Here is a 27,919-nt window from a genome sequence, read left to right on the forward strand (position 1 = left end):
CGTAGCCTATCCTATTCAAGATCATATTCTGTCAATTCCCCATTGCATCACATGAGGAACTAAAGTGCTATACACTGTGAGCATTAACTGGATGTCATCAGTTTAATTATCCGGTTAAACAGAGTCCATATGCACAATATTAACCTGGAAAACCATGTTTTGGTGATAATGTCATTTATGGATTAGGACTGCACACATTTGAAAGCTGAGAAATGTTTGTGATGAAAACTTGGGTCACTTTATTTTACAGTGCCCTTGTTACACATTACATGCACTTAGGCCTACTATAGTAAAAACAGTAAATTATGCATAGGTAGCCTAATGCTAACCCTATAGCAGGCCTGCATAATATTACACTGTAAAATAAAGTGTAACCAAAACTTCTAAATCAACAAAAAGGCAAACAATGCTTTATGGTTGGGTGTGTTTTTTATTTTTTTTTTAAATTTTTTTTTAACATTTTGCTATGTTCAATGTTCACTAATATTTGGTCTAATATTATACTAATTGGTTACTAATATTATAATGGTCACTAATATTTATTTTATCTTTATTATTGTAAATTGTTGTTTATATATAAATATTGATCAGCCCATTCAGGAAACGCTTCCTTTCATTCTCAGGAAATCGAAACTTAAGACCGTTGTTTTGACGTGCCCGGATATAGCTGGCTGTGGCGGTACCACACAGTGATAACTGCACTCTCTCGCTCTTCGTTTATTGGGTAAACCTTGTGAAATGATTTAACAACTTTGAACGATGTATTCTATTTACACTGGTATTACACATTGCTTTACATTGTTCGAAGGTTTTTCCCTTTGGAAGATTCGTCTTTTATGGGTGCGGCTGAGGAGGCGGCTGAACTCCGGTCAGTGCAGGAGAGACTCGACAACTGTGAGTTTGTTTGTTTGTTTGTTTAATCCCAAAATATATCCTAAAATACAGTTTAGCAAGCTTCGTATTTTTTAACTGAAGAACAGGCTTATCTTTATGGAGGGGTGCATCATTTGGGGGCTGTTCGCGAGGGGAGTGAATTTTGAGGGGCTACGGCGTTCCAGCTCAAACTTGTTAGTCTAGATTTTTCAGGGGGAAATAAAAGGGATTTCTATCTTGTTGTAATGTCGACTTTCGTGAATGGCCATATTATTTGCAGGTTGCAGCACACTGTTAATCCTTGCTGTAAAAAAACGGCCAAATTCTGACAATAAAATGTTCCCTTAAAAAAAAATCCTATAAGAATTCAGAAATCCTGGAATCCTGTGCAGGATCATGCAGGAATCCTGCAAGACAGAATGAAAATCCCACAGGACTGGGTACATTCTGCAGGATTTTTTATATACCTGCTGGAGTCCTATAGGTTTGTCCACATACTGTAGGACAGCATTTTTATATATATATATATATATATACCTGTATGAATCCTCTGTAGGTTTGTCAAGTTTGTTTCTAGAAGAAAATTGCGTCATCGTCCACCTTAAGTAAGGCAGATCAATAATATTGTTGAATATTAAATGTCCCCAACTAAGCAAGCCAAAAGCCAAGGCAACAGTGGCAAGGAAACAAAACTCAGGTGACAGAATGGAGGAAAAAACCAATTGGGAGAACCCAGGCTTAGTTTGTCCACTGACATGTCCTGCAGGACTGAATAACATCCTACAAAAATTGTAAGAGCCCTGCATGATTCAAAATGTAGATTGATTTATTGATTGATTAAATAAAAAAATCTTAAACTTAATTGGTGCAATCTAAAATATAAATTCACACACTTTCTTTTCACAGCACAGTTTTCACAGCATACCGACTATATATAGGCAGTTCTAAGTGCCTGTTTTTAGTCATATAGCTTACTGTAAGTGTTCGTTTTGGATAAATCTGCAGTAATTTTCATCTTACATGAGATCCTGTTGGACAAGTTCTATTGTAGCCGCAGAACGTGTTCCCTAAAATATGGACACTTGTAACTCCTTATATAATTTACTAACAAAAATGTAATAAGAGTATTTCATTGACTGCTGAATATCTAAACACAAATGAGTGCTAGTAAAGCTGTAGAGTTAATAGCACTTTTATTTTGCAGAATGCATTTGATACTATATTGTAGAATTCTCCCCACAATCATGTTAAAACTGTTTGTTTAAACTTGTTTAAACTTTTTATTCAGTATTTGCCAATATTTAAGAAAACATTGCAAAAATGAATAACCTACTATACTGTAAGTCTTACCATACAAGCTGATACATACTGAATAAATAAATAAAAATGCAAAACCACGATACTAATTTACCAAAGTGTGGCCTCAGAGGCATACAGTAACCAAAGTTTCTATTAATAAACTTGAGTACGAATATATGACAGATATTTACAAATTACTGTGTATCTTGACTGTGTATCTTGACTTCCGGAGCGGAGCGAACGCTGGCGTGTTTTGACAGCCGCTGCTCTCCAGCTATCCTTCTGTTTTCATGACAAATTGTGGACTAATTATGGACTACTCAAGCGTGCAGTTTTAATTTTTGGATCCTAACTCCCTTGAGTTCATCCTGCAGATTTTTTAATGCCGATTTGACTAAATACGGTGCTGTTTATGAACTGTCTCTGTATCCCTTCAGACAAGTTGTTACCTGCCAAACGCGAGCTTTCGCCACCGAAGCAACAGGCTACTTCATCTGTCTTCCATGAGTAAGTATTCACTTTCTCTCGGATTACTGGTTGCCAGATGCTGGTCTTGGCCGGGTTTCCCGATAACGATGTATCTTAGCTCTTAAGAGCGCTTTCTACGTGCAAAGTTACGAACGCTCGCAGCAATTCCACGAGCGTTTCCCAAAAATGCACTTAACATGAACGCGCGAGAACGCGCTCTACGTGCTACTTAAGAGTCGCTGTCCATCCGTGAAGTGCTGAAACATAACCTTATATGGAATCGTATTCTGAACGTTTAACCTAATAATTGTCATCTGTTGTGGATTAGCAATCAAGACAAGTATATATAAAGCACCGGCACTGACAAAATGGCTGAAAAAAAAAAAAAAAGATGAAAAGATACCTTTCAAAAAGATGAAATTAATGTCCTTTTAGAGGAGATAGAGCGAAACAAAGATGTAATTTTTAACAGATTTAAAGGATTTCTTTTATTAATTTTTTTGTTCATTCATTTAATTTTGATTAAAATTATTGATTAAATTATTTCTATTTTTTTGTTTTGTTTTCTGACCTTTTTAATTATTTAATTTATACATTAATTTAACCAACAACAAAAAAGAGTAATTAAGTGTACAATAAAGTACAATCAAAACTTTATATTATAATCACATACATTTGAATAAAGTTAAACGGACAGTATGGAATTTTTCGCCACTAGGGGTCGCTAACCTCTTTACAATAACAAAGGCGTAGTTTGATGATGCAACATTTGCTAAGAACTATGGATCTTGTCGTCAACGTCAAGCCGTCCGATCTAATAATGTTTATGGATGACTGAATACATCAATGCTTTTATCATGACTGTGATATGAAGCAGTTCGGGATTGCTAAGAGACAGCTCTCAGCTCCACACGCGACACGAGTCCCGCGGATATAAAAGGAATATGGACATTTCATTCTACCGAACTAACGTTACACGCAAGTGCAGAATTACAACTCACAGGTCAGTTTATTAGACAAATTAAACTTGTGAGGTAACGCAGTGCTGTTTCACTTGGTCTAATGTAACACCTGCAACACCTGCTTGCAATAGGTGGTATATATTTTTTTTTTGTGGACCACTAGGTTCGTCTAGGGAGCCTGAGATAATCGTAGTTTAAAGATATGTGCAGATAAAATGAATCAGGACTTCTTTTGATATCAGCCGACTATTTACTTTTTGAAATGTAAAGATAATAATGAAATAAATTTGTTGTAAACACTCAATAAGAACAATTACAAGAAAAATAACATCAGTAAAAATGAACAATATACCGGTATGAAAAATATACAAAAGTTAGATCTCACAAAACCCTATAGGTGCACCTTCATAAATAAACACACACTTATATGTATGTCAAATAAATTTCGTTCACATTCATCCAATAGTTTGGTATGAATATAAAACTCAATCAATCAAAAATGAAATAAAAAATAAAATAAAAAAAATCAATGAGATTCAAGCTGAACAGTTCTCAAATTTTTTCAGTCAGGGTTAGTTTTGTTTTCCTCAAAAAAAATGAAGGAAAATGATTTTTTTAGGAAAAACAACAACAAAAGTCCAGTCTTTGAACCTGATCCAGGAAAATTTGAATCACTGTCTCAAGTGATAGGAAAAATATTGAAGAGAAAAAAAAATGTGCGTGAAGATCCCACCTCAAAGTTGAAGAAATAGAGTTCACAAATCGGGGGTTTAGGCCTACTCAATCAGATAGTCTAGTGTCCAGATCCATGGGGGCTCGCCATCAAAGGAAATTTCCAGGAATTATCTCCACAGGAACAAAAACCTGACCTGTATTTTAGGTCAAAATGATAACAAAATTACTTAAAACTTCTATCTCCTTATTTCAGAGGGAAATAATTTTAAGACAGCGGTAAGCTGCAGTGTCATCACATTACAGCAATTACCAAAATAAAATTACAAATGACAACCACATAAAGAAAGTTTAGATAAAACTCATATTAAACCATATATACACTTTATCATAAACTCAAGACTTCACTTAAAACACATGCTTTCTAGAACTTCGTCACACAATTCCATGTAACTCATTTACCGATCGTTATTAAACCAGCATTTATCTCACTTCAACCATAAACATACAAAAAAACATTAACACTCACCAAATCCTTGTTTACTGATGTCTTTTATCAAATATTTGGTCTCAAAATAACGATGTTCAGACACATTACCCACAGGAGCTTTGCTCTAACGCTCTTCTCAAAATGGAGGATTCAATTCTCCCTCTGACCGAGAGCACGTTCTAGAAAGAGCAGGCTTAAAGGGGCAGTACTCTATTTTCACATACATGACGTAACCAGATGAAAAACTCAAAAATAAATTAAACATATATAAAAACAATTTCTTTCCATTTCTTTCTTTTCAGAAATATTTTTTCTTCTTGTTTTGTAATCAAATAAATTATGAATTTTAATAAAATCAACATAAATGAGCACTACTGTGTGTTATGTATTGTATCTCTTGTCACTACTATGTAGCTAAATCACCTGTGCTACACCCTCCCCTCCAGAATCTATGCACGTCCCGTTGCATTAGCTCTAATTGGCTGGCATGTAACTGGTACATCAAGGGTTGGGGGTAAGGATGCTTCAGCAAAGTTAACTCCATTTAGAGAGTTTGTAAAGGCAGTGGTTAGGCCATGAAAAAGTGCTTGGGCAACAGATATTAGTGGATTTCCCAACTCTCTATACTGCAGTCTTTCGGGCTTTTCTCTTTGCCTTTGGGAACGTCTTATTGAACATTCTGGCTCTTAAGACAGTTCAATCTTTTCAGCATTAGACGAAGAATCAACTGGTATTTCAGTTTCCTCTCCGATTTCCACTTGATCACTCTCTTGCTCTTCCTCAGCTGGACTTTCAGGTAAGTTTCCACTTAGCTGATTCTCTGACAATTCACCTTTCTCTAACATTTTATCCGATTCAGTCAACTGATTCATAACTTCTTCAAGCATCTTTTCAGTGTGTGAATTGTCCCAGCCTACCTCTTGTCCTACAGGATTCATCTCCACAGGCAGTTTCTCACTACCAGGAACTGTTGAGGACAATTGAGGGCAATCAAACTGCTGAGGGCATCTCACCGGAGGGTTCAAGGTAGGTGTAAGAGTACCCGATGCTTCTTGATGAGACTTTTCAACAGTAGGGATTCTCATCCAGTACTCTGGAACTTCATCTTCCATTGTCTCTGCAGCATCTTCTGCACCATCCTTATTAGAATTTTCATCTCTGGCCTGTTGACGTGTTCTAGGCTTTGGAACAGGTTTTGGTGGATTAGACACCATCTCACTTGTCACAGGGAGAAATCCACAGGGAAGCAGAAGATCTCGATGCAAGGTACGTACTGATCCTTCTTTTCCTTCAGGTCTTACTGTGTATACTGGAAGTTCACCAGCCCGACGTTCTACAATGTAAACAGACGGCTCCCATTTATCAGCAAGTTTGTGTTTTCCTCGCAAACGGACTTGTCTCACCAAGACTCGATCACCAACTTCCAGGGTAGAATCAACAACATGCTTGTCGAACCTCATCTTATTCCTTTCAGCGTTCTTGAGTGCATTGCGGGTAGCAATTTGATAACTCTCTTCAAGGTGCTTTTTAAGGTTTGACACATATTGAGAGTGTGACAGTCGCATGGAGGTGGTAGGAAGACCAAAAGCTAAATCAATGGGTAGTCGGGGCTGCCTCCCGAACATCAGCTCGTAAGGAGTGAATCCTGTGACATCATTCTTCGTACAATTGTACGCGTGAACGAGAGGTTTAACGAAGTCACGCCAGTGCGTTTTCTGTGCGTCACTCATGCTACCTAGCATGTTCAAAAGTGTTCTGTTAAATCTCTCCACAGGATTACCACGTGGATGATAAGGTGTGGTTCTTCCTTTTTTTATCCCAGAGATGGCACAGAGTTCTTTAATAGTGTGCGATTCGAAATCAGGACCCTGGTCACTGTGCAACCTTTCTGGAAATCCATAGTGGACAATGAAATTGTCCCATAGAGCTTTGGCGACGGTTCGAGCCTTCTGATTGGCCGTTGGTATTGCCATTGCATACTTAGTAAAATGATCTGTTATCACAAGTATGTCTTTGGTATTACTTCGATCCGGCTCCAAAGAAAGAAAGTCCATACACAGCAACTCTAAGGGTCTAGTTGTCCGTATGTTGACAAGCGGAGCTGCTTTCTCTGGGTGGGCTCTGTGAATCACACAAAGAGGACAAGTTTTGATCTTTTGTTCAACATCAAATGCCATCTTTGGCCAGTAAAACCGGGACCTTACTAGATCAATGGTACGATCCATCCCCATGTGGCCCATCCCATCATGGAGACTTGTCAGGACATTTGCTCTGAACTCTTTGGGTAAGACCAACTGATAAGTCAGAACTTCTCCATCCTGCCTCTTTCTGTACAACACCCCATCTAGGAACACAAAACGATTCCACTCCCTCATCATAAGAGAAAGCTCCGGGAGTTCCAATCTCAAGGTGGGAGAGGGTTTCTCTCCTGATTTCAGGTGAGTAATGACCTGAGAAATGGTTGGGTCAGCGCTCTGCTTATTAACGAGATCCTGAACTGACAGATGAGGTATGAGTGAGATTTCATGCTCTTCTTCCTCATAGCTGCTTGGCACAGCACTAGAACTCATAGCAAGGGATTGAACTAGCACTGCTCGGTTACTTGCACTTTCCATAACATCTTCCGGCACAGAACAAATCATATGCTTGTCACAGATAGCTTCAATTTCATCCCGTGAAAGGCTTATTTCTGGATTCTCAAGATGTAAGGTTAGGAATTTATCAATCCTCTCTTGTTCCTTCCTTGATACAAGATCAGCAGTTACTTCATGGGGATGTCTAGATAAACCATCCGCGTCAAGGTTAAGTTTCCCTGCTCTGTATTTCAAGGAGAAAGTGTAAGTGGAAAGAGCAGATAACCAGCGATAGCTGGCTGCGTCCAGCTTCGCAGTAGTCAGTACATAAGTAAGTGGGTTACTGTCAGTGACAGCTGTGAACGGACTTCCATAAAGGTAATTGTGGAACTTTTCCGTCACAGCCCACTTTAAAGCAAGGAATTCAAATTTGTGCGCTGGATAGCGACGTTCGCTGAGCGACAAACCTCTACTTGCGAAGGCAATCGGCCTCATGCTTCCCTCCTGCTCCTGGTACAACGCAGCTCCCAAACCTGTGGTGCTTGCATCCTTGTGTAAGATGTATGGTAGTTTAGGATCCGCAAAGCCCAAGATAGGAGCCGAGGTGAGCTTGTCAATGATTTCATCAAAAGCTTGCTGGCAAGTAGCTGTCCAACGTTGTTTGAATGGCTCTCTAGGATTCAGGTACTGACCTTTTGTCTCTTGAGTCTTCTTCGTTTTTCGAAGTGGAGGGTATCCAGAGGTAAGATTGTTTAGAGGTTTCACTATTTTGGAGAAGTCTTTGATAAATCTCCTGTAATACCCTGCGAATCCAAGGAAAGACCTGAGTTCCTTCAAGTTTGTCGGACTTGGCCAGGTTTTTAGCGTCAAATCTCTTTGAGATTGATGTCTCCCATGCAGCGCTCCATTAGTCTCTGGAACGTGCTGGGTGCGTTCGTGACCCCCTGGGGCATCCTATTAAATTCCCAGAATCCCATGGGACAAACAAAAGCGGTCTTCGGCTTATCAATTTCCTCCACCTCAATCTGATAGTACCCGGACTTGAGGTCTAAAACTGAGAACCATCTAGACCCAGTCAAAGCAGAGAAAGTCTCTTCCAGATTAGGTAGGGCGTAAGCGTCCTTAATGGTCTGGAGGTTGAGTTTCCGATAATCAAGTCTCACCTCCCCATTCTTTTTCCTCACCACCATGATTGGGGAAGAGAAAGGAGACTCTGACTCCCTTATAACTCCAGCATCTAGCAATTCTTGTAGATGTTTTCGAACAGCTTGGATGTCTTTAGGGTGAATAGGTCTGGCTTTGTGTTTAACCCCCTGAGGTCGGCTATCGCGCCGGCGCGATAGGCTCGTTTTTTTTCGTATGAGTGCAAAAAAAAATAAAAAAAAATATGAATTTTTATCTTATATGCTTGTGTTATACATCAATCGATCCTGTTTAGTGTGTATTTTTTTTGTGTATGCTCATAATAAAAACAAAGTGTTGTGCTTTTCGCCAAATAAAGAAAAATAAACATGATGCGAGTTCTGCCTACTCTCCGTCAGTGAAGTCAATTCTGAAACGCGTCCGAAAATGAACTGTAACTCAGCGAATACTCAGTCAAACAGGCATACAGTCACACAGGCATGAAGCTTGAATTATCTTCTTTCAAATGAAGTAATTTTTATAAAAAACAAATATTCACAGTTTATATAATATGTATGTAAAGAGAGAGATGTCAGTCGTTCTCATCTCAGCTAATTAAGTTTTAATGTGACTCCGCCTACGGAGACCGCGCTATTCAAACGCAAATGTGAGGCGATCCATACAAACCTGTGAAACGCCCACATCCGCTGGATAAGGCCGGTGAAACACTGGATGCGTGGCGTAAGCGTCTCAGCTGCGTGGCGTGTCCGTTTTTATTTCGGCTCCCATCCATGTTAACAGTTTAGAGTTTGCATACTGCCTGTGTGAGACGCGCGTCTCAGGCGCGGCACGAGCCGCGTGGAAAACGCGTGCATTCTAGAAATAGAACCGACGCCTATTTTTCACGCGACACGCAAGCGTCTTGGAAGCGTTTCCATGCAAAATTGAATAGGAAAATCTGTTTATTTGTCATTTTGACACGAATACATATTAATAAATGTCCTTTTGATGTTTAAAAGTGTCTAGGTTTTGACATAAATGCAAATATAAATGTAATTTTACAAAATATGATCGATTTTCAAATACTGCTGTATTGAATGAACAGCTTTTAGCAAACTCTATTGCTATACTGAGATGAGGAATATATACTGTATGTGTTTTGTCAAAAATAAAGTCATCAACTAACTAATGAATCCTTTACTTTGAAATACGTATGATAAAATGTATACTTTAGTTTTGAAAGACGTTGACTAGTTTTGAAAAGATTATAAAGTATGTATGTGCATGCATATATATATGTGTGTGTGTATATATGAAGAGTTCAGATGCAAAAGCCTCTAAATGCCATCTGAAATTTTCTCCTAGAATGATCATTTTTATGAAGCTTGTATATTTAAGTTAGCTATAGGTGACACGTCACCTGAATGAATGGCTCATTAAGTATGCAGGGACGTAGTCTCACCAGGTGTGAACTACTACATATGCATGATGCTGTTGGAGCGTTTACGCCCCATCCGCATATTGGCTTTCCAAACTAAAAGTGTTTCACAAAACTAAAATCAATGTATCGTTTTTTTGTGGATGATTAGGCAGGATGATTTTCATATCATTTTGAAGAAAAAACATAAGGCGATGAAATCCATTAGTCAAAAGTCTTATTGCCACATATTTAGTATGTGTTTTGTGGCCTTATTTCAGAAACTTTAGTTTTTAGTTTTTTCAATAACCACGCATAAACATTATTCTCTCAAAAATGCAGACATGTACATTCTTGTTGCTCACATATTATGGTAGCCCTGTTTGTGCTAAATAGTGTGTAATTTTTTTTTGCCATTAATATGTTTATAAGCAACTGAAAAAAGCACAAATGTCAGGGCATGTCAGAACATCTCAAGGACCCCAAAAACACCCCAGACCCCAGAGGGTTAAACGGTGTCTCGTCATGCAGTCGAATATGGTGTTTGGTCTTAGTGGTGTGACCAAAATCAAGATCATGGCATGCAAAGACTTCATGCATTGAATTGAGCTTCCTTGTCACTCTTTCTTTCCATTCAGGAGTCAGCGGCGAATCGTCAAGATTGAATTCAATTTTAGAGTCGTCTAACAACCTTGTCTGATCAACGGGAGGTGTCAACACACTATCTTGACTCCTAGGTAAGACACTATGAATAGAATTTACTTCAGCCACCCGGATCTTCGATGGAATGACCACATCGTGCTGCGACTCATTTTTCAGTACAATGGGTAAGCGGTCTCCTTTGACAGGAAGGGTAAGCAAACAATTTGACACCATTATTCCACCAGGTAAAGATGACGTATGTGGAGCTTCCACAATAACCCATCTGTCATTCACTGGACTAGCCATCCGGATTGACCCTTCAAGAACTACTGTCTTCCCAGCAGGAATCGTTTCAGGGACTTGACAGCTCAATCCCACCCAACCCAGGGTATCAGATGCACTCTGCTTGTGTGTGAACTCAAGGACTTGTAGGACCGCTCTGTAACCTTGATGAATGGGTTGGTGACTCAACTGCTTCGAAGAAGTATACTCAGAATATAGAGAGTTCAGTGTGTTAGTGCCTATGAGCACTTGAGCATTAGGTCTGCCATCTGGAATGATCAAAGCAAGGGTCTGCAATTCGGTGTCTGATCCTATGAATTCCTTTGGAAAGGTTATCGACGTTTCAATGAAACCCAAGTAAGGAACTTGACAGCCGTTTGCACCTTCAATTTCAAGCAAGTTGTGCAAAGATTGAATGGCTTGATTTGTAAAGTTGTCTTGGTAGAATGAAAAAGGAAAAGTGGTCACTTGTGACCCAGTGTCAAGAAGACAATTAATCTCTTTGTCAGCAACTATCACGCTTGCCGTGCATTTTGTCCCAACAAGGCCAGGTGGAAGCCTTTTGCATTCACGGGTGGGATTATGGTCAGCCGAGGCAGACACGGTAAAGTTATCTCTGGGACGCTGAGTAGTTTCTCCAGTTCCTCTTTGTCCCGTAACAGGAACTGGAACTAGTTTAAATCTGGGGAGTCAGGGGACTTGTTACTTTTCTCCCACTGCAACTGCTTTTCTCTCAGCTGGCGTTTCTTAGCATTGACCAGGGATGGATTTGGATCACCCTCACATTGGAATGCTATATGGCCATCCTCCCCACAGTGAAAACAATACCAGGGTCTTGGCTTAGTTGGCTTGTTATGTTGCGGGTTGGCCTCTCTGTTTGGCTTTGGTGTGAATGTCTTAGCTGATCTTGACTGCATACTGGGCTCCTTTAGCTTAGACTCTTTACATTTCTTAGACTGTTTCATTGAGGCAATCTGATGTTGTAGCTCAACTACTAATCTCTTTAGTTCTCCCACTTCATCGCACTTCTCAACAGAAGACGCTGGACTGACAACATGAAGATTTGACACAACACGTCTTGTGGGTCCAGAGGATTGCTTGGCAATACCTAAGTGTTGGTTCATCCGCACTGCTTTGATGGCTTGCTTATCTTCCTCTGTTCTCAACAACAGCAGTAAATCAGAGAATGTGGGTGGATTGTTTCTTTTCCGCTCTAACTGGAGCTCAGTTATTAAAGCATTATCCCAGCATCCCCGGCAGAATTGTTTTAACAGATGCCGGTCATGCTCATCAGCAGAAACACCACCTCTTTTTATGGCTGCATTCAAGATCTTTTGTAGCCTGTGCAGAAATTGCGATGGTTTCTCACCAGCATTTTGGAATGTGCTCATAAACTTTGCAAAGAGCTCGTCTCCATCCTCCACAGTACTAAAAGCTGAATCTAGGAGCTCAAGATAATCACTTGGAGGAGAATGAGGACTTAAATGTTTCACAATATCAGCTGCAGGTGGAAGGAGACTGTCTAACATTCGTCGTGACCGCTGCACATCCGAGAGTGTGGGGTCAGTCAAGAGGAATTCAACATTTGTGCGCCAAGTATCGTAGTCTATCTCATTAGCAGAGTATGAGGGTTTTCCTGAGAAGGGTCTCAAGCGCATAGAAACAAGGGAATGTGCAGGGGTATCCTCACTTCTCACAATATGCTCAACAACTAAACGCTGCACTTCAGCTGGAGTCACGTCACCCACTGTTATTTTTAATGGTGCGCCTGCATCAGCATTGGGCCTTGAAAGTGATGCACCAAGCTGTGGCAGAGAAACGTTGGACTTTGTCTGGAGGGGGACTGACTCATTTGAAGGCGTGACATCAGACTCACTAGCTGGGAACTCAGTTTGTGGAAGTGATACAGCAGGGGCTTTTAATTTAGCTAACTCTTGCTGCAAGAGCTCTTCCATGGGCTTGCCTGTTACTTTTGAGATTTCTCGTAGCCCTTCAATGAAAGTATGAGTTGCACTGCTGCTGGCTGCAGGTGTATACACACTGGTAAGGGACTTAACACTGTAAGTGACATCAGAAAAGGTAGGGCTCTGCAAAGTACAGGGAAGAGAAGGTTCTAATGACTGCATTGCGGAGTCATGTCTGAATTCAACGATGAGCTGTCTGTGCAACTCTGTTTTAGGGTCATCAATATGGACCATTCGTTCAATAGAACCATAACTTGCCAGGTATTCCATCACTTCTTCATCTCTCTCAGTGTGGGTGAGACCACTGATTATCACAGCGTTGCGGATACAAATGCCTTCAGTGTGCACTACTTCCATTTCTAAAACTAGCTCGGTAAACCCCTTTATCAAGTTCGTTCTGCACTATCTGTACAACAGGCTCCTGGCTGGCTCGCCAAGATTTGTGTAACACCTGCAACACCTGCTTGCAATAGGTGGTATTTTTTTTTTTTTTGTGGACCACTAGGTTCGTCTAGGGATCCTGAGATAATCGTAGTTTAAAGATATGTGCAGATAAAATGAATCAGGACTTCTTTTGATATCAGCCGACTATTTACTTTTTGAAATGTAAAGATAATAATGAAATAAATTTGTTGTAAACACTCAATAAGAACAATTACAAGAAAAATAACATCAGTAAAAATGAACAATATACCGGTATGAAAAATATACAAAAGTTAGATCTCACAAAACCCTATAGGTGCACCTTCATAAATAAACACACACTTATATGTATGTCAAATAAATTTCGTTCACATTCATCCAATAGTTTGGTATGAATATAAAACTCAATCAATCAAAAATGAAATAAAAAATAAAATAAAAAAAATCAATGAGATTCAAGCTGAACAGTTCTCAAATTTTTTCAGTCAGGGTTAGTTTTGTTTTCCTCAAAAAAAATGAAGGAAAATGATTTTTTTAGGAAAAAAAACAACAAAAGTCCTGTCTTTGAACCTGATCCAGGAAAATTTGAATCACTGTCTCAAGTGATAGGAAAAATATTGAAGAGAAAAAAAAATGTGCGTGAAGATCCCACCTCAAAGTTGAAGAAATAGAGTTCACAAATCGGGGGTTTAGGCCTACTCAATCAGATAGTCTAGTGTCCAGATCCATGGGGGCTCGCCATCAAAGGAAATTTCCAGGAATTATCTCCACAGGAACAAAAACCTGACCTGTATTTTAGGTCAAAATGATAACAAAATTACTTAAAACTTCTATCTCCTTATTTCAGAGGGAAATAATTTTAAGACAGCGGTAAGCTGCAGTGTCATCACATTACAGCAATAACCAAAATAAAATTACAAATGACAACCACATAAAGAAAGTTTAGATAAAACTCATATTAAACCATATATACACTTTATCATAAACTCAAGACTTCACTTAAAACACATGCTTTCTAGAACTTCGTCACACAATTCCATGTAACTCATTTACCGATCGTTATTAAACCAGCATTTATCTCACTTCAACCATAAACATACAAAAAAACATTAACACTCACCAAATCCTTGTTTACTGATGTCTTTTATCAAATATTTGGTCTCAAAATAACGATGTTCAGACACATTACCCACAGGAGCTTTGCTCTAACGCTCTTCTCAAAATGGAGGATTCAATTCTCCCTCTTCTTCTTCTTTGGATTTTAACGGCAGCTTGCATCCTTGACGTTGCATTACTCAATTCTCCCTCTGACCGAGAGCACGTTCTAGAAAGAGCAGGCTTAAAGGGGCAGTACTCTATTTTCACATACATGACGTAACCAGATGAAAAACTCAAAAATAAATTAAACACATATAAAAACAATTTCTTTCCATTTCTTTCTTTTCAGAAATATTTTTTCTTCTTGTTTTGTAATCAAATAAATTTTGAATTTTAATAAAATCAACATAAATGAGCACTACTGTGTGTTATGTATTGTATCTCTTGTCACTACTATGTAGCTAAATCACCTGTGCTACACTAACATTACACTAGCACACTAAACTGCATTTGAGTGTGTTGACATTTATGTGTTAGTTTGTCTGTATGAGACTAGCAGTAAGCTAGATCAACATTAGAATAACATACAGATCATATTCTGACATTTTATCATTGTTGAACTATATAACATTGATTAGTTTTATGTAAATGTGCTCACCTGTTTAATAAAGTACATGTAGGAGCGGTCGAAGTCTCGGACGTGGAGCTCTCGTTTATATACTGTCTATGGGAGCTCTCGGCATCTCGAAAACACAGCGCTGATATTGATTCTCGTTTTAGCTCTCCTTTTTTATCCAAAGTCTGCTTGCCATGGTCCATAATGTTTGAACGAAACAACAACAACAGCGTGCAAATAGACATTGGGAACTACACAGTTGTCCACGTCTGTCGCCTTGGTTACTATCAGAGAGCTCTGGTTGCTATGGCAGTACGAGCGGAAACCAGGGACAACGCGGATATGGCGCCATTGACGGCGACAAAACGGAAATAAAGAATCGTTCTGTGTACTCACAAACAGTTTCACCCTTCTTCTGTACACAATTGGTAATTTTTGACCAGTCCACGTTCGGTCCAACAATGTTCTTTAAAATTTTCAAAACACCTTCTCTCAAATCGCCTTTACTGACATGTTGCAGTTCGGAAGTAACAGCAGACTCAAAATTGTTGAATTCAGATTCAGTTAGAATTTGTTACATCAGCTGTGTAACTTCCGGCAACGACATGTCGTAAAGATGCATTTTACTGAACAATGCTCTCCTAAACTCAGAAACATTTCTTTGCACTGATGGCAAACTTTTAGCAATTCTCTCAATATCTTTAGGACCTAAAGATGTTTTGACAACAGTTTGTATTTGGACAACAGAAGAGTTGTGAGTAACACTTTCAGTTCCCTGAGATCTTCTCCTAGCCCCACAAACGTGCACTGAATCTACAGGCTCATCAGTTACTGATTGGATGGCTACATCTGTTTCAAAGAAAGCTCTTAAGTCAGGATAATTGTTATCAGGCTGACTAACTTCTACCACATCAGTTTTTTCTGCATCTTTGTTGTGGTTTACTTTCTTAGTCACAGAAGATAATCTAGCACGGAGCTCTTTGATCTGTTTCTCTAGCTCTGAGTTGCGCTTAGACTGTCCTGTAGCTAGGGTTAAACCAAATTCTCTGTGACAACAGATAATGGCTTTCACATTGTTCTTGCGAATACTTTCTCCTAGTACCTTCTTAAAATCTTCAATTGACCACACTTTGTCTGCATCAATGCCAAATTTCTTTGTTAAATTCAATCTGACTTTCTCAGTCACGATGGAGTCCATGTGCTCTGATAACAAAGACCTGAATTCCCTATCTGTCCAAAAAGGTGTAATCAGTCTAGTACTTTTCCTAAACATTTTGTGAATTTCTGTTACCACAAAAAAAACAAAACATTAAAACTTCTCTCTACTGTCTACAATAGAGGGTACACTTGTTAACACAGCTTAACTATTGTTAACTTTCCAAATTACCACACTTAACTTCCCTGATCCTCTGACAAGAACAGAGGATCAACAGAAATAACTAGCATGTAAAGCTAATTCTTCTCTGCCTAAAGCAAAGGATACCAACTATTAGCACTTGATGCTAACTTTCTCTAGCTTACAGATCAAGAGCATACACACAAGATTAACATGTAACTGTTAATCTTCCCTGCCAACAACAGAGGATAAATTTCATCTCTAAAAGAAAAACTTTTTTTAGAGGCTCATCTTTAGTTAACCAAACTCTACAGCTGTTTGTTAACTACTTCTCTGAATGGCGCAGAGGAAAAACACATTTGTACTGGTCTGCATTGGTTCTTTGAATGGAGTGAAACTCACCGAATCGTTGGTTGTACAGAAAAATTTCGTCTGGAACTCAGTCAGCTTTGTTGAGATCTTTGAGCTTGAAGTTTCAAGATTCAGTCTAGAACTCAGTCAGCTTTGTTGAGATCTTTGAGCTTGAAGTTTCAAGATTCAGTCTGGAACTCAGTCAGGCATTGAGATCTTTTTGGAGGTTGAAGTTTTCAATCTGGAGGAAGCTGGAAAGATTCAGTCTGGCAATCTTTGTCAGATCTTTTGTTGAGCTTGAAGTTTCAAGATTCAGTTCTTTGAGCTTAAAATTCTTTGAGTTTCCTTTGTCTCCATCCGGGTCACGGCACCATCTGTTGTAAAGTTTTCTTTCATCGAAGCAGAGACCAGGAGACAGTTGGGATCGCGTTCAACGGAAGTTATTCTTTATTGAGAACTCCGCTGTACGTTGCTGTAGTACTTCCAACATGATCTAACTCTAATACAGTATGCATTGTAGTTATATACATTCCAAGGGGGAGGGATTACATAGAGGTGGAGGGCAATTCCACGCAAAACTGTCACATCCATAACGCCAGCACAATGCCATTGTATTTAGTTGGCGTTATGGATGTGACAGTTTTGCGTGGAATTGCCCTGGAGACTCTGAACAAAGCATGCAAATGAAGTAGGAACACACCCTACTCTGAGTCCAATTGAATCAGCATAACTATTCACATGCTGATACTGGCCAGGAAATCCAATTCCAAGAGCCATCCCAGAGCCATTAAAGACAAAAGGTGAAAGTCAATCAACCTAACGATTCAACGTCTGGGCTCCGAAAGGTGAGAATCAAGTGATCTGACTCATTTAAAACACAATAGAGAAAACAGGTCTGACAGAAAAGGAGACTCTTGCTGGAGACTCAATAAATCAGTCTATAAACTTTATCAGTTTATATACTATTGCAGTGGAAAAACTAAATTAAACATTTAATAAATATGTAATACAACACCTGCCACTTCCGCTGTACCGCTAGAACGAAGACTTGACAGAGCAGCCATCAAGTGTTAGACAGTGTTCTAGGTAAGTTTTTTGTCCAATAATTAGAATATCTGTTTTTCAGAATAAAGTAGTAGGAAATTACTAGTCATCCAGTTTTTTATATCAGCTTTGCATTCCATTCATTTTGTGAATTGATAAGTTTCGTCTGGGCGTGAAGAAATATATAGCTGAGTATCATCAGCATAACAGTGAAAACTAATGCCATGCTTCCTAATGATATCTCCTAAGGGTAGCATGTACAGAGTGAACAGCAACGGTCCTAGTATTGAGCCTTGTGGTTCGCCATACTGAACTTTTGATCGATAAGACATCTCTTTACTGCTACAAACTGATAACGGTCAGATAAGTATGATTTACACCATGCTAATGCAATTCCACTAATGCTAACATAATTTTCGAGTCTATTTAAAAGAATGTTGTGGTTGATAGTATCAAATGCAGCACTAAGGCCCTGTTTACACGAGAATGCTTGCGGGTGAAAACGTAAAAATATTTTATCAGATGTGCCTTTCGTTTAGACGGCGTTGGCGTTTTTGGGGCTTAAAAACGCAAAAAAGTGAAACCACCCTCCAGAGTGGAAATCTTAAAAACGCTCCACCGTCGCGTTCCCGTCTAAATGGTAAAAACGCAAAAGTCTGCTAGACAGTGAAGGCACCGATCAGTGCTTCACATTGCCACCTAGCCGCCTGGAGTGCACACTACATTGAATTTCACACACTTTTTCACACACCATATGCACGCAGATTTCCCCCACATAACGCTCGTCTAAACGCAGAATAAAAAATGATCACTTTTGCGTTTTCTCTTCAGATTGTTTCCGTGTAAACGTAGCCTAAGATTGAGTAACACTAATAGAGAGATACAACGACGTTCTGGGTAAGATTTGTATGCACTTCATTTAGCGGAGAATATCTCAACTGTTATAGACTAATATGACCCCATTGAACAACGTGGGATGTGTGCCAAAATCTCTACCCGGGACGAAAGTCCTGAAAATGACCACAACCTGTGACACTATTATCACATTACAGGTGAATGGGACTTTTTCTTCCCTTTATAGATATCCTCATACATTTCTACCAGTTTAGTCTTCATATTAAGACAAATATTTTTTGTATTACATTTTATCTTAAAAATAAAATATGCAAATTAGGCAATATCTCATTAAATATGTGTACATATAAACCCTTGAAGCTACAGATTTTCTCAGGTGATCACAATGTTCACAATGACCATGATTATAAGGTCATAGAAGAGTGTAAGCATTCTGATTTGATATAAAGAAAATGGCTAAAAAACAGTTAACCTATTAAGCAACATACAGGATTTGCCAATTACAGTTCATAGTTGAGGAACTACTCCAGCATGAGATCACCAACTCTGCATTCTTCTTGGTTGACAAAGACGGTTACTTGAGGAAGATTGCCAAATCAAAACTTGGGACTGAGCTGCTGAAGTTCATTATCGACTTCTTTTTAAAAAGTCCCTTGTTTGTATACAATTGTATTTATAATTTTCCATTCAATACAGCACAAAACAGGACATCCCCCACACACACAACATCCACACTGAACATCTACAGAAATACAATTAAAAATATCAAACCAGAATTCTTACACTTACACATTGTGATCACTTCAGAAAATCTGTAGCTTCAAGAGTTTATACAGTGGGGAGAACAAGTATTTGATACACTGCCGATTTTGCAGGTTTTCCCACTTACAAAGCATGTAGAAGTCTGTAATTTTTATCATAGGTACTCTTCAACTGTGAGTGACGGAATCTAAAACAAAAATCCAGAAAATCACATTGTATGATTTTTAAGTAATTAATTTGCATTTTATTGCATGACATAAGTATTTGATACATCAGAAAGGCAGAACTTAATATTTGGTACAGAAACCTTTGTTTGCAATTACGGAGATCATACGTTTCCTGTAGTTCTTGACCAGGTTTGCACACGCTGCAGGGATTTTAGCCCACTCCTCCATACAGACCTTCTCCAGATCCTTCAGGTTTCGGGGCTGTCGCTGGGCAATACGGACTTTCAGCTCCCTCCAAAGATTTTCTATTGGGTTCAGGTCTGGAGACTGGCTAGGCCGCTCCAGGACCTTGAGATGCTTCTTACGGAGCCACTCCTTAGTTGCCCTGGCTGTGTGTTTCGGGTCGTTGTCATGCTGGAAGACCCAGCCATGACCCAACTTCAATGCTCTTACTGAGGGAAGGAGGTTGTTGGCCAAGATCTCGCGATACATGGCCCCATCCATCCTCCCCTCAATACGGTGCAGTCGTCCTGTCCCCTTTGCAGAAAAGCATCCCCAAAGAATGATGTTTCCACCTCCATGCTTCACGGTTGGGATGGTGTTCTTGGGGTTGTACTCATCCTTCTTCTTCCTCCAAATATGGCGAGTGGAGTTTAGGCCAAAAAGTTCTATTTTTGTCTCATCAGACCACATGAACTTCACCCATTCCTCCTCTGGATCATCCAGATGGTCATTGGCAAACTTCAGACGGGCCTGGACATGCTCTGGCTTGAGCAGGGGGACCTTGCGTGCGCTGCAGGATTTTAATCCATGACGGCGCAGTGTGTTACTAATGGTTTACTTTGAGACTGTGGTCCCAGCTCTCTTCAGGTCATTGAGCAGGTCCCGCCGTGTAGTTCTGGGCTGATCCCTCACCTTCCTCATGATCATTGATGCCCCACGAGGTGAGATCTTGCATGGTGCCCCAGACCGAGGGAGATTGACCGTCATCTTGAACTTCTTCCATTTTCTAATAATTGCGCCAACAGTTGTTGCCTTCTCACCAAGCTGCTTGCCTATTGTCCTGTAGCCCATCTCAGCCTTGTGCAGGTCTATAATTTTATCCCTGATGTCCTTACTGGTCTTGGTCTGGTCTTGGCCATTGTGGAGAGGTTGGAGTCTGTTTGATTGAATGTGTGGACAGGTGTCTTTTATACAGGTAACGAGTTCAAACAGGTACAGTTAATACAGGTAATGAGTGGAGAACAGGAGGGCTTCTTAAAGAAAAACTAACTGGTCTGTGAGAGCCGGAATTCTTACTGGTTGGTAGGTGATCAAATACTTTTGTCATGCAATAAAATGCAAATGAATTATTTAAAAATCATACAATGTGATTTTCTGGATTAGATTCCGTCTCTCACATTTGAAGTGTACCTATGATAAAAATTACAGACTTCTACATGCTTTGTAAGTAAGAAAACCTGCAACATCTGCAGTGTATCAAATATTTGTTCTCCCCACTGTATGTACACAATACATTTAATAAGATATTGCCTAATTTTGCATATTTAATTTTATTTTTAAGACAAAGTGTAATACAAAAAGTATTTGTCTTAATATGAAGACTAAACTGGTAGAAATGTATGAGGATATCTATAAAGGGAAGAAAAAGTCCCATTCACCTGTAGTGTGATAATAGTGTCACAGGTTGTGGTCATTTTCAGGACTTTTGTCCCAGGTAGAGATTTTGGCACACATCCCACGTTGTTCAATGGGGTCATATTAGTCTATAACAGTTGAGATATTCTCCGCTAAATGAAGTGCATGCAAATCTTACCCAGGACCTAGACTAATAAGAGCAAACAATTTGTTACTCTAATGAGAGCAGTCTCGGTACTATGGTACGGTCTAAATCCTGACTGAAAATCCTCGCAAATATCATTCCTTTCTAAAAAGGAACATAGTTGTGAGGATACTGCCTTTTCTATTATCTTTGACAGAAAAGGTAGATTCGAGATCGCCTTTAATTGACTAATTCTGTAGGATCAAGTTGCATTTTTTTAACAAGCGGTTTAATCATTTTAACGAGTATAGAAAATTCTTCCTCTCCTATAGTAATGAATGAATCGAATTTTTCCTCAAGGAGACTACAGTGCACTGTCTGATGCAATACTGTAGTAGATGGTTGCATAGTTATAATTTTCTTCCTGATATTATCAATCTTGTAAGTAAAGAAGTTCATAAAGTCATTACTGCTGTTCTGCTTGGAAACATCTGGGCTTGAAGCTTTATTTTTCGTTAGTTTAGCCACTGTTTCAAATAAATACCTAGGGTTTTGTTTATTTTCTTCTAATAGGGTTGAAAAATAAGCAGATCTAGCAGCTATTAAGGCCTATCTGTATGCAATCGCGCTCTCTTTCCATGAAATGCGAAATACCTCTAGTTTTGTTTTCTGGCTGCTCTCTTAAGGGCCAGAGTGTGCTCGTTGTACCACGGCGTTGGACTATTTCCTTTAATCTTCTTTAAGCGCAAAGGAGCAATTGTGTCTAAAGTGCTGGAAAAGAGAGTTAAAAGTTCTGTCACAATATCGAGTTCTTCTAAGCTATCTGGGATGCTGAGATGAAGATACTGATCAGGAAGATTATTAATAAAGCAATCTTTAGTGGTAGAAGTGATAGGTCTCACATATTTGTAACACGGAGTCGACTTTGCAGCCTTGGCTAAATTAAGTATACACGATAATGATAATGATCTGAGATGTCATTGCTCTGCTGCAGAATTTCAACGGCATCAGCATTGATTCCATGTGAAAATATTAGATCTAGAGTATGGTTATGACAATGAGTGGGTCCTGACATGTGTTGTCTAACTCCAATAGAGTTCAGAATGTCTTTAAATGCCAATCCCACTGCCGCTGCTGTTCGTATGTTTTATGTTCAAAATACGCACCATTCACTCTTAATCATGAGCCTAATATCCTGAAACGACTAAGTTAATGTTTCCTCTCTTGTCGCATCTTTTTCGTTTATATTTGAATCTATAGCATGCACTTTGTTCATGCAGATGTGAATTTGAAGCATTAGCAATTAACAGATAACTAAATGGATGCACCTTTCTATGTTTACACCCCTTGTTGTGCATTAATTTAATGATGAAATTAATCTGAAATACATCCCAGTTGTTGCCAGATAAAATACAGATAAATGTATTGTTGTTGGCTTTAAAATGTCTCTCCTTTAACAATCTCATTTCTGTTCTTCAAGGTCTGCAATGTTAAGGTGTCTGTATTTGCACTGGGAATGATCATTAGAAGACAAATTAAACAATGGGCAAGTATAATGTTTTTTTATAACACTTACCAGTCATTGTTTTAAAGTAAAATATCTCACCTTGAGCTATATTTTGGTTTGCAGAAAAGCCAGAGGATCCTCCACTGGAGACATGGACTGAGTCTATGGTGAGCATCTGGTTAAGATCAATAGGGATTAAAGAAACATACATCGAAAAACTTCATGAAGAGGAAGTTGATGGTCGAATCCTACGTGAACTATCAGATGAATATCTGAAAAAAGAGACTGGAATGAAATCCGGGCCTGCGCTTTTGATAATCAAAAAAAGAGATGAGTTAGTAATTAATTCACAAAAAGCCCAACGACAACATGATAATTCACACAAAGAGTCTTCTGGAAAAAATGACCTTGGAGCAAGTGCAGTTAAAAGTATTGACACAAGAGCCGATGTCAGTGAAGAGAATAACAAGGAAGAAGATTCTGTACTTGGGGTAACAACAAAGAGAGATTCAAAACTACGACCTTTTGATATGAAAGGTGTTGATTTTACATATGTTAAGAACAGTGTACTCTTACCAGAATCAGGGGTTAGTGATTTTATTATTCCATGTCATGAGTACAAGTCATTTGCCACTGCTGCAACACTGGACCGTCAAAGACTACAGGCCAAGTTCGCAAAGGAAGTGCTGAAGTTTGCTACTGGTTGTATGAATGTTCGTACAAATGGCACAATACATTTTGGTGTCATGGACAGTAGAGGTGACACTGGTTATGTACATGGTGAAATCATTGGTGTTCCTGTCGAGGAAAAAGATGTATACTATGATTCATTAGATTACATTGAGAGGAGTTTCTCTAGCTCTGATAGCGCACTTGTACGACTATGTGTTGGTGAACCTCAGTTTGTTAAAGTAGTTGGTTCAAACAGCAATGTGGAACACTATGTTGTGGAGGTTGATATTAAGCCAGCAGTGAGCATAGTGAAGAATAAGGTGTTCTCTGTTAGCCTGCCAAATTTTAATGAGAAGGCAAACAAAGTTCAGCTTGAGAAGAAAACTGCTTATCGGAGAGTGGGTTCTAAAACTGAACCGGTGGCTGACCTGAATGAGTTCTACCAACAGATTAATTTTAGGGATGCTCAGAGAGAAGAGGCAGAGAAAACTGATAATTTCACAGCACCAAAACTGTGCCAGAACCTGGGAAAAAAGCTCAAAATGCTCATAACAGGTGGAAATAAAATAATGGACAAGGAAAAATGGCACATACTTGTCACCAATAAATTTCAGGAGAAGGATCTGCAACACATTGATTTTTTGCTGAACATGAATATCTTCTGTGTGTTTGACTTTGATACAGATTCCAATGTGTCTGGGTTATGCCATGAATACAATAAGCACCATGTAGTGAACCGCCATTTCATGCAGAACTACAAAATTCCCAGCGGCTTGAGCATCCAAAACTTTGAGAGTCATCTGCGTCTGTTTGATCAAACCAGCTGGATATTTTGCAATGGGCGGAGTGATTTCAAAGGCAATGAGCATCCCTGTGATGAGAAGACCTGGGTCAAAACAAAAAGAACCCTTCTAAAAGATTGTGTGTCACTGATCTGCAAAGATATCTTGCCAAAAGGAACCTTTCAAGTGATCTTCCTTCCTACTTCCCCTGTTGACAAACCATTCCTAAACACGTTCTTTGAGTTCTTCACTGACATGGAAGGACATGAAGACATTATCTGCCTTGCTGAATCGGAGGAGAATTTCAAGGACTGGCAGAGGTTTGCTCTAGAATACTGTGACATGGAAACAGTAAACAGTTCAAGTGTTGTTGGGATGACAATAAGTCAAGTAAATGCAACCCTCCAACAGGTCCAGCCTACTACTACACGGGTCACCAAACGATTACCAATCTATGCCAAAGGGGAGTGTTTCCTTGATACTCGAGAGGAGGAAACAAGATGTTCATTGGAGATTCTGAGTTTAAACCACTGTGAAGAAACTAGTCCCGATGTCATGGAATCTGAAAAGGAGAAGATTGAGCAGCAGTTTTACCATGGAGGAAAAGTAACTTGGATGAATCTCTGGCTTGCAGATAAAAAAAATATTGGGGAGGTTATTCAAAGAGATGCTTACAATGAAGTCAACAGTATGGTGAAAGACTGTCTTTGTTGGAGTGTGGATCGGGAACCCATCAGCTGCATCAACATATACCATCATCCTGGCAGTGGTGGCAGTACAGTGGCAAGGCAGGTACTATGGAATAACCGAAGGGATCTAAGGTGTGCCGTTGTAAATCATTCAAAATCTGCATCGGTTGTTTCAGAAGATGCCGCTTGGCTTCGGGAATACGAAGAAAATGATCCCCAAAAATGCCTCCCTGTTCTCCTGCTGTTTGAAGACTGTGATCAAGAGTATTTAGAAGATGTAAAGCATGAATTGGAAGTGGCTGTCAATACCAAGAAAATTGCACGTGGAACTCTCTGCTTCATTCTGCTAAGTTGTAGGCGATCGCACAATCCAGAGAAGATGTGCAAGGAATCACCTCTACAGAATGTTTCTATTACTCATAAATTTTCAGAGACCGAAAAAAAGCAGTTTTCCAAAAAACGAAAAATTCTTGAAGAGCAGTTCAAGCCAGAATTCATTCTAACATTTGTCCTGATGAGTGAGGAATTCGAGAGCCAATATTTGAAGAAGTTTGTCAAGCATTTACTGCAAGACATTGACCACAAGTCTGTGGTTACTAAGCTTGTTCTGTATGTGGCGTTGCTCAACACTTATGTGCAGAACTCATTCATCTCTCAGTCACATTGCGAAGCTCTTCTGGCTCTGTCCATCCGTGTGGATAGGTTTCGACGACATGCCTTTGAGAGTTCTCTAAGTGAGCAAGCTAAATTGGTCTTAATACACTTGAGGGATGAAAACACCCACATTAACTCCATCAGAATCATTCATCCACTGGTTGCAAAGGAAATCCTCCAACAATTTCTGGGTGACAAACAACAACAAAGTGATCTTGCTTTGGATCTTCTCAACAACGATGTGCTCTTTGAGCACAGGTTTGGTAAAGATCAGTACATGAAGTTCTTGCGAGATCTGTTCATGACACGCCACAGGATCAGCAAAGGTGATCAATTTGACAGCTTTTTCTCTCCCCTAATTGAGCATGTGAGAGAGAAAGAGTGTCCAGATAAAGCCATTGAGCTTCTTAAATTGGCTTACAAACGTTTTAATGAGGATGCATTTTTTGCTCAACATCTGGCTCGACTCAATTACAAACATGACAGATTTGAAGAAGCAGAAAAGTGGGCAAAAACTGCAGTAGAGAAAAGGCCAAAGAATTCCTACATTCTTGATACCAGAGGTCAGGTGCACAGGCAGTGGTTCGCAGCAAAATGTAAAGCCATGGAGCAGAATGAAAAAACACCTGAAAACACAGTAGATGCTTTGGAAACGGCACTAAAAGCCATTGAATGTTTCCAGGAATGCAAGAATGCAGCAGCTGAGGACAATGACATCATCAACAATGCTGGATTTGTTGGAGTAGTAGAGGTAGGATGTGCATTGCTGAATCTAATGCGCACTCTTCATGTGTTCTCAAGAAGAAAGTCTTCAGAATTAATTAAATACCTCCTTACAGACTACATTCCTGTTGAGATAGAAAAACCATGGGAACATTTTCATTGTACATTGAAAAACCTCAAAAACCTAATGCTGGAAGCACTGGAATTGATTTCGGAAGACTTGAGTTACTTCCAGACTGACCTGAAAACCGATGAGGAGAAGACATCTGACACTGTGGAGAGGGCCATAAAGAATTCCATGCACTGGCTGGTGAATAAGTCTTCTGCTTATGGCAAATACTTCAGTGGTGCTTCTCTTGGTACAGATCAAAACCAAGGGATGTTAAATCCTCTCATGAAACGCATGTTGATTTACTATCATGGTGGGGGAAATTTCACAACAATTTTTTCCCTCCTAACAAACCAGAAAGATAGCAACCCTGTGAGTGTTCTGGAGAAAATTATTTCACTTTATCCAAGCAATCCTATGAGGGCACAAATGCCACAAGCGGACCTTGTCAACTACATAGCATCCCACTTTGCTTTAAGTTGCCTTTCAGCTCAGTCTTCTAAGCTGGCTGCATTTCAGGATCTACAAAGACTGAGTCACCAATTTCCTAAAGAGAAACTGAGATGCTTTCCAAGTGCTCTTTTCTTACTCGTCTTACTTTTCTGGCCAGAAGAGCATGACACAGAAGTGGAGAAAGAACACAAGTATGAAATTGTTCTCTCTGCTGTTAAACATCTCCAGAGAAATTACGACAAGAAACTGAAGGACATCCCTCCAAGGAAAAAGAGGATCTACACTCATTTCTTCCTGAGCAATGGGACTGGATTTGAAAAGTTTGTCCACAAGAGCAAGGTTGAAACAATCACAAAACTGCTGTCTGTTTCAGAAAAACGCCAGAAATGGTTTAGTGGAAAGGTATGGAAAATGCCAGAAATCTCTAAATTGCTGAGATGTGTCACAGGCTGGACGGAGGATGAGAAGGTTTTTCTAGAGGGTCCCAAAGGAATGAAATTTCATATCCCAGTTCTCAAGTCATCCTCAGTACCCCATAACAATGAGAATGTCACATTTTACCTGGGCTTCACTTTTAAAGGACCTGTTGCATACAACATTACCGTACAAACATAGACAAACTTATGTACGTTTGGGATAGACAAGGCAGATGGCCCAATATCTGTCTTTAGGTGCAAATTACATTTAAGGTGGAGAAGATGTTTAAGTCCTGAGTAGCTGAAAAGCCATTTTCCCTGGTAAATTAACATCAGCACTACATTGATAGTGAGAAATAGTTTGTTACTCTATTCAATGTGACTCGTAACTTGATATATTTTGTGTATAATTTACTGTATTTCCCTCACAGATATCATAAATGCATATAGATATACTGAGATTTGTATTTCAAAGTAAAACTTTAAATGCAAGATGTTGTTGATTTATTGCAGGATTTATTGTAGCTCTTTTTTGATATCGTATGGAATTGTTTCTGGGGAAATTAAAAACCTAAGGATTGAGGGCAGTTGATTTTACTGTTTGTTTTCGTCTGTGCAGGTTTTTGTTTCAAAAATTGTAATGTTATTTTTTAACTTTTGTTTTAAATTTAAGATCTTATTGTATCTCATGAATGATGGTGCTTTGTATAAGAATAAAGGATTTTATAAAAAGTTC

The 27,919-nt window shown here is 39.2% G+C and overlaps 1 protein-coding gene across 2 annotated transcripts; it reads left to right on the top strand.

Moving 5' to 3' along the window:
* The first annotated feature begins 650 nt into the window (after positions 1-650).
* LOC307169932 (sterile alpha motif domain-containing protein 9-like) lies at positions 651-27,919 on the top strand. Of its 2 annotated transcripts, XM_079890809.1 has the most exons (5): positions 651-724; positions 809-894; positions 2,610-2,679; positions 22,659-22,724; positions 22,809-27,913. In XM_079890809.1, exons 4-5 carry the CDS (start codon positions 22,721-22,723, stop codon positions 27,380-27,382), a joined length of 4,578 nt encoding a protein of 1,525 aa, XP_079746935.1. In that variant the 5' UTR covers positions 651-724; positions 809-894; positions 2,610-2,679; positions 22,659-22,720; the 3' UTR covers positions 27,383-27,913. The 2 variants fall into 2 exon arrangements, with proteins under 2 accessions (XP_079746935.1, XP_079746936.1); XM_079890810.1 differs by lacking the exon at positions 2,610-2,679 and having other exon boundaries at positions 654-724; positions 22,809-27,919.

This window comes from Squalius cephalus (genome assembly GCF_949319135.1).
Source record: "Squalius cephalus genome assembly, chromosome: 1".
Classification (NCBI taxonomy): domain Eukaryota; kingdom Metazoa; phylum Chordata; class Actinopteri; order Cypriniformes; family Leuciscidae; genus Squalius; species Squalius cephalus.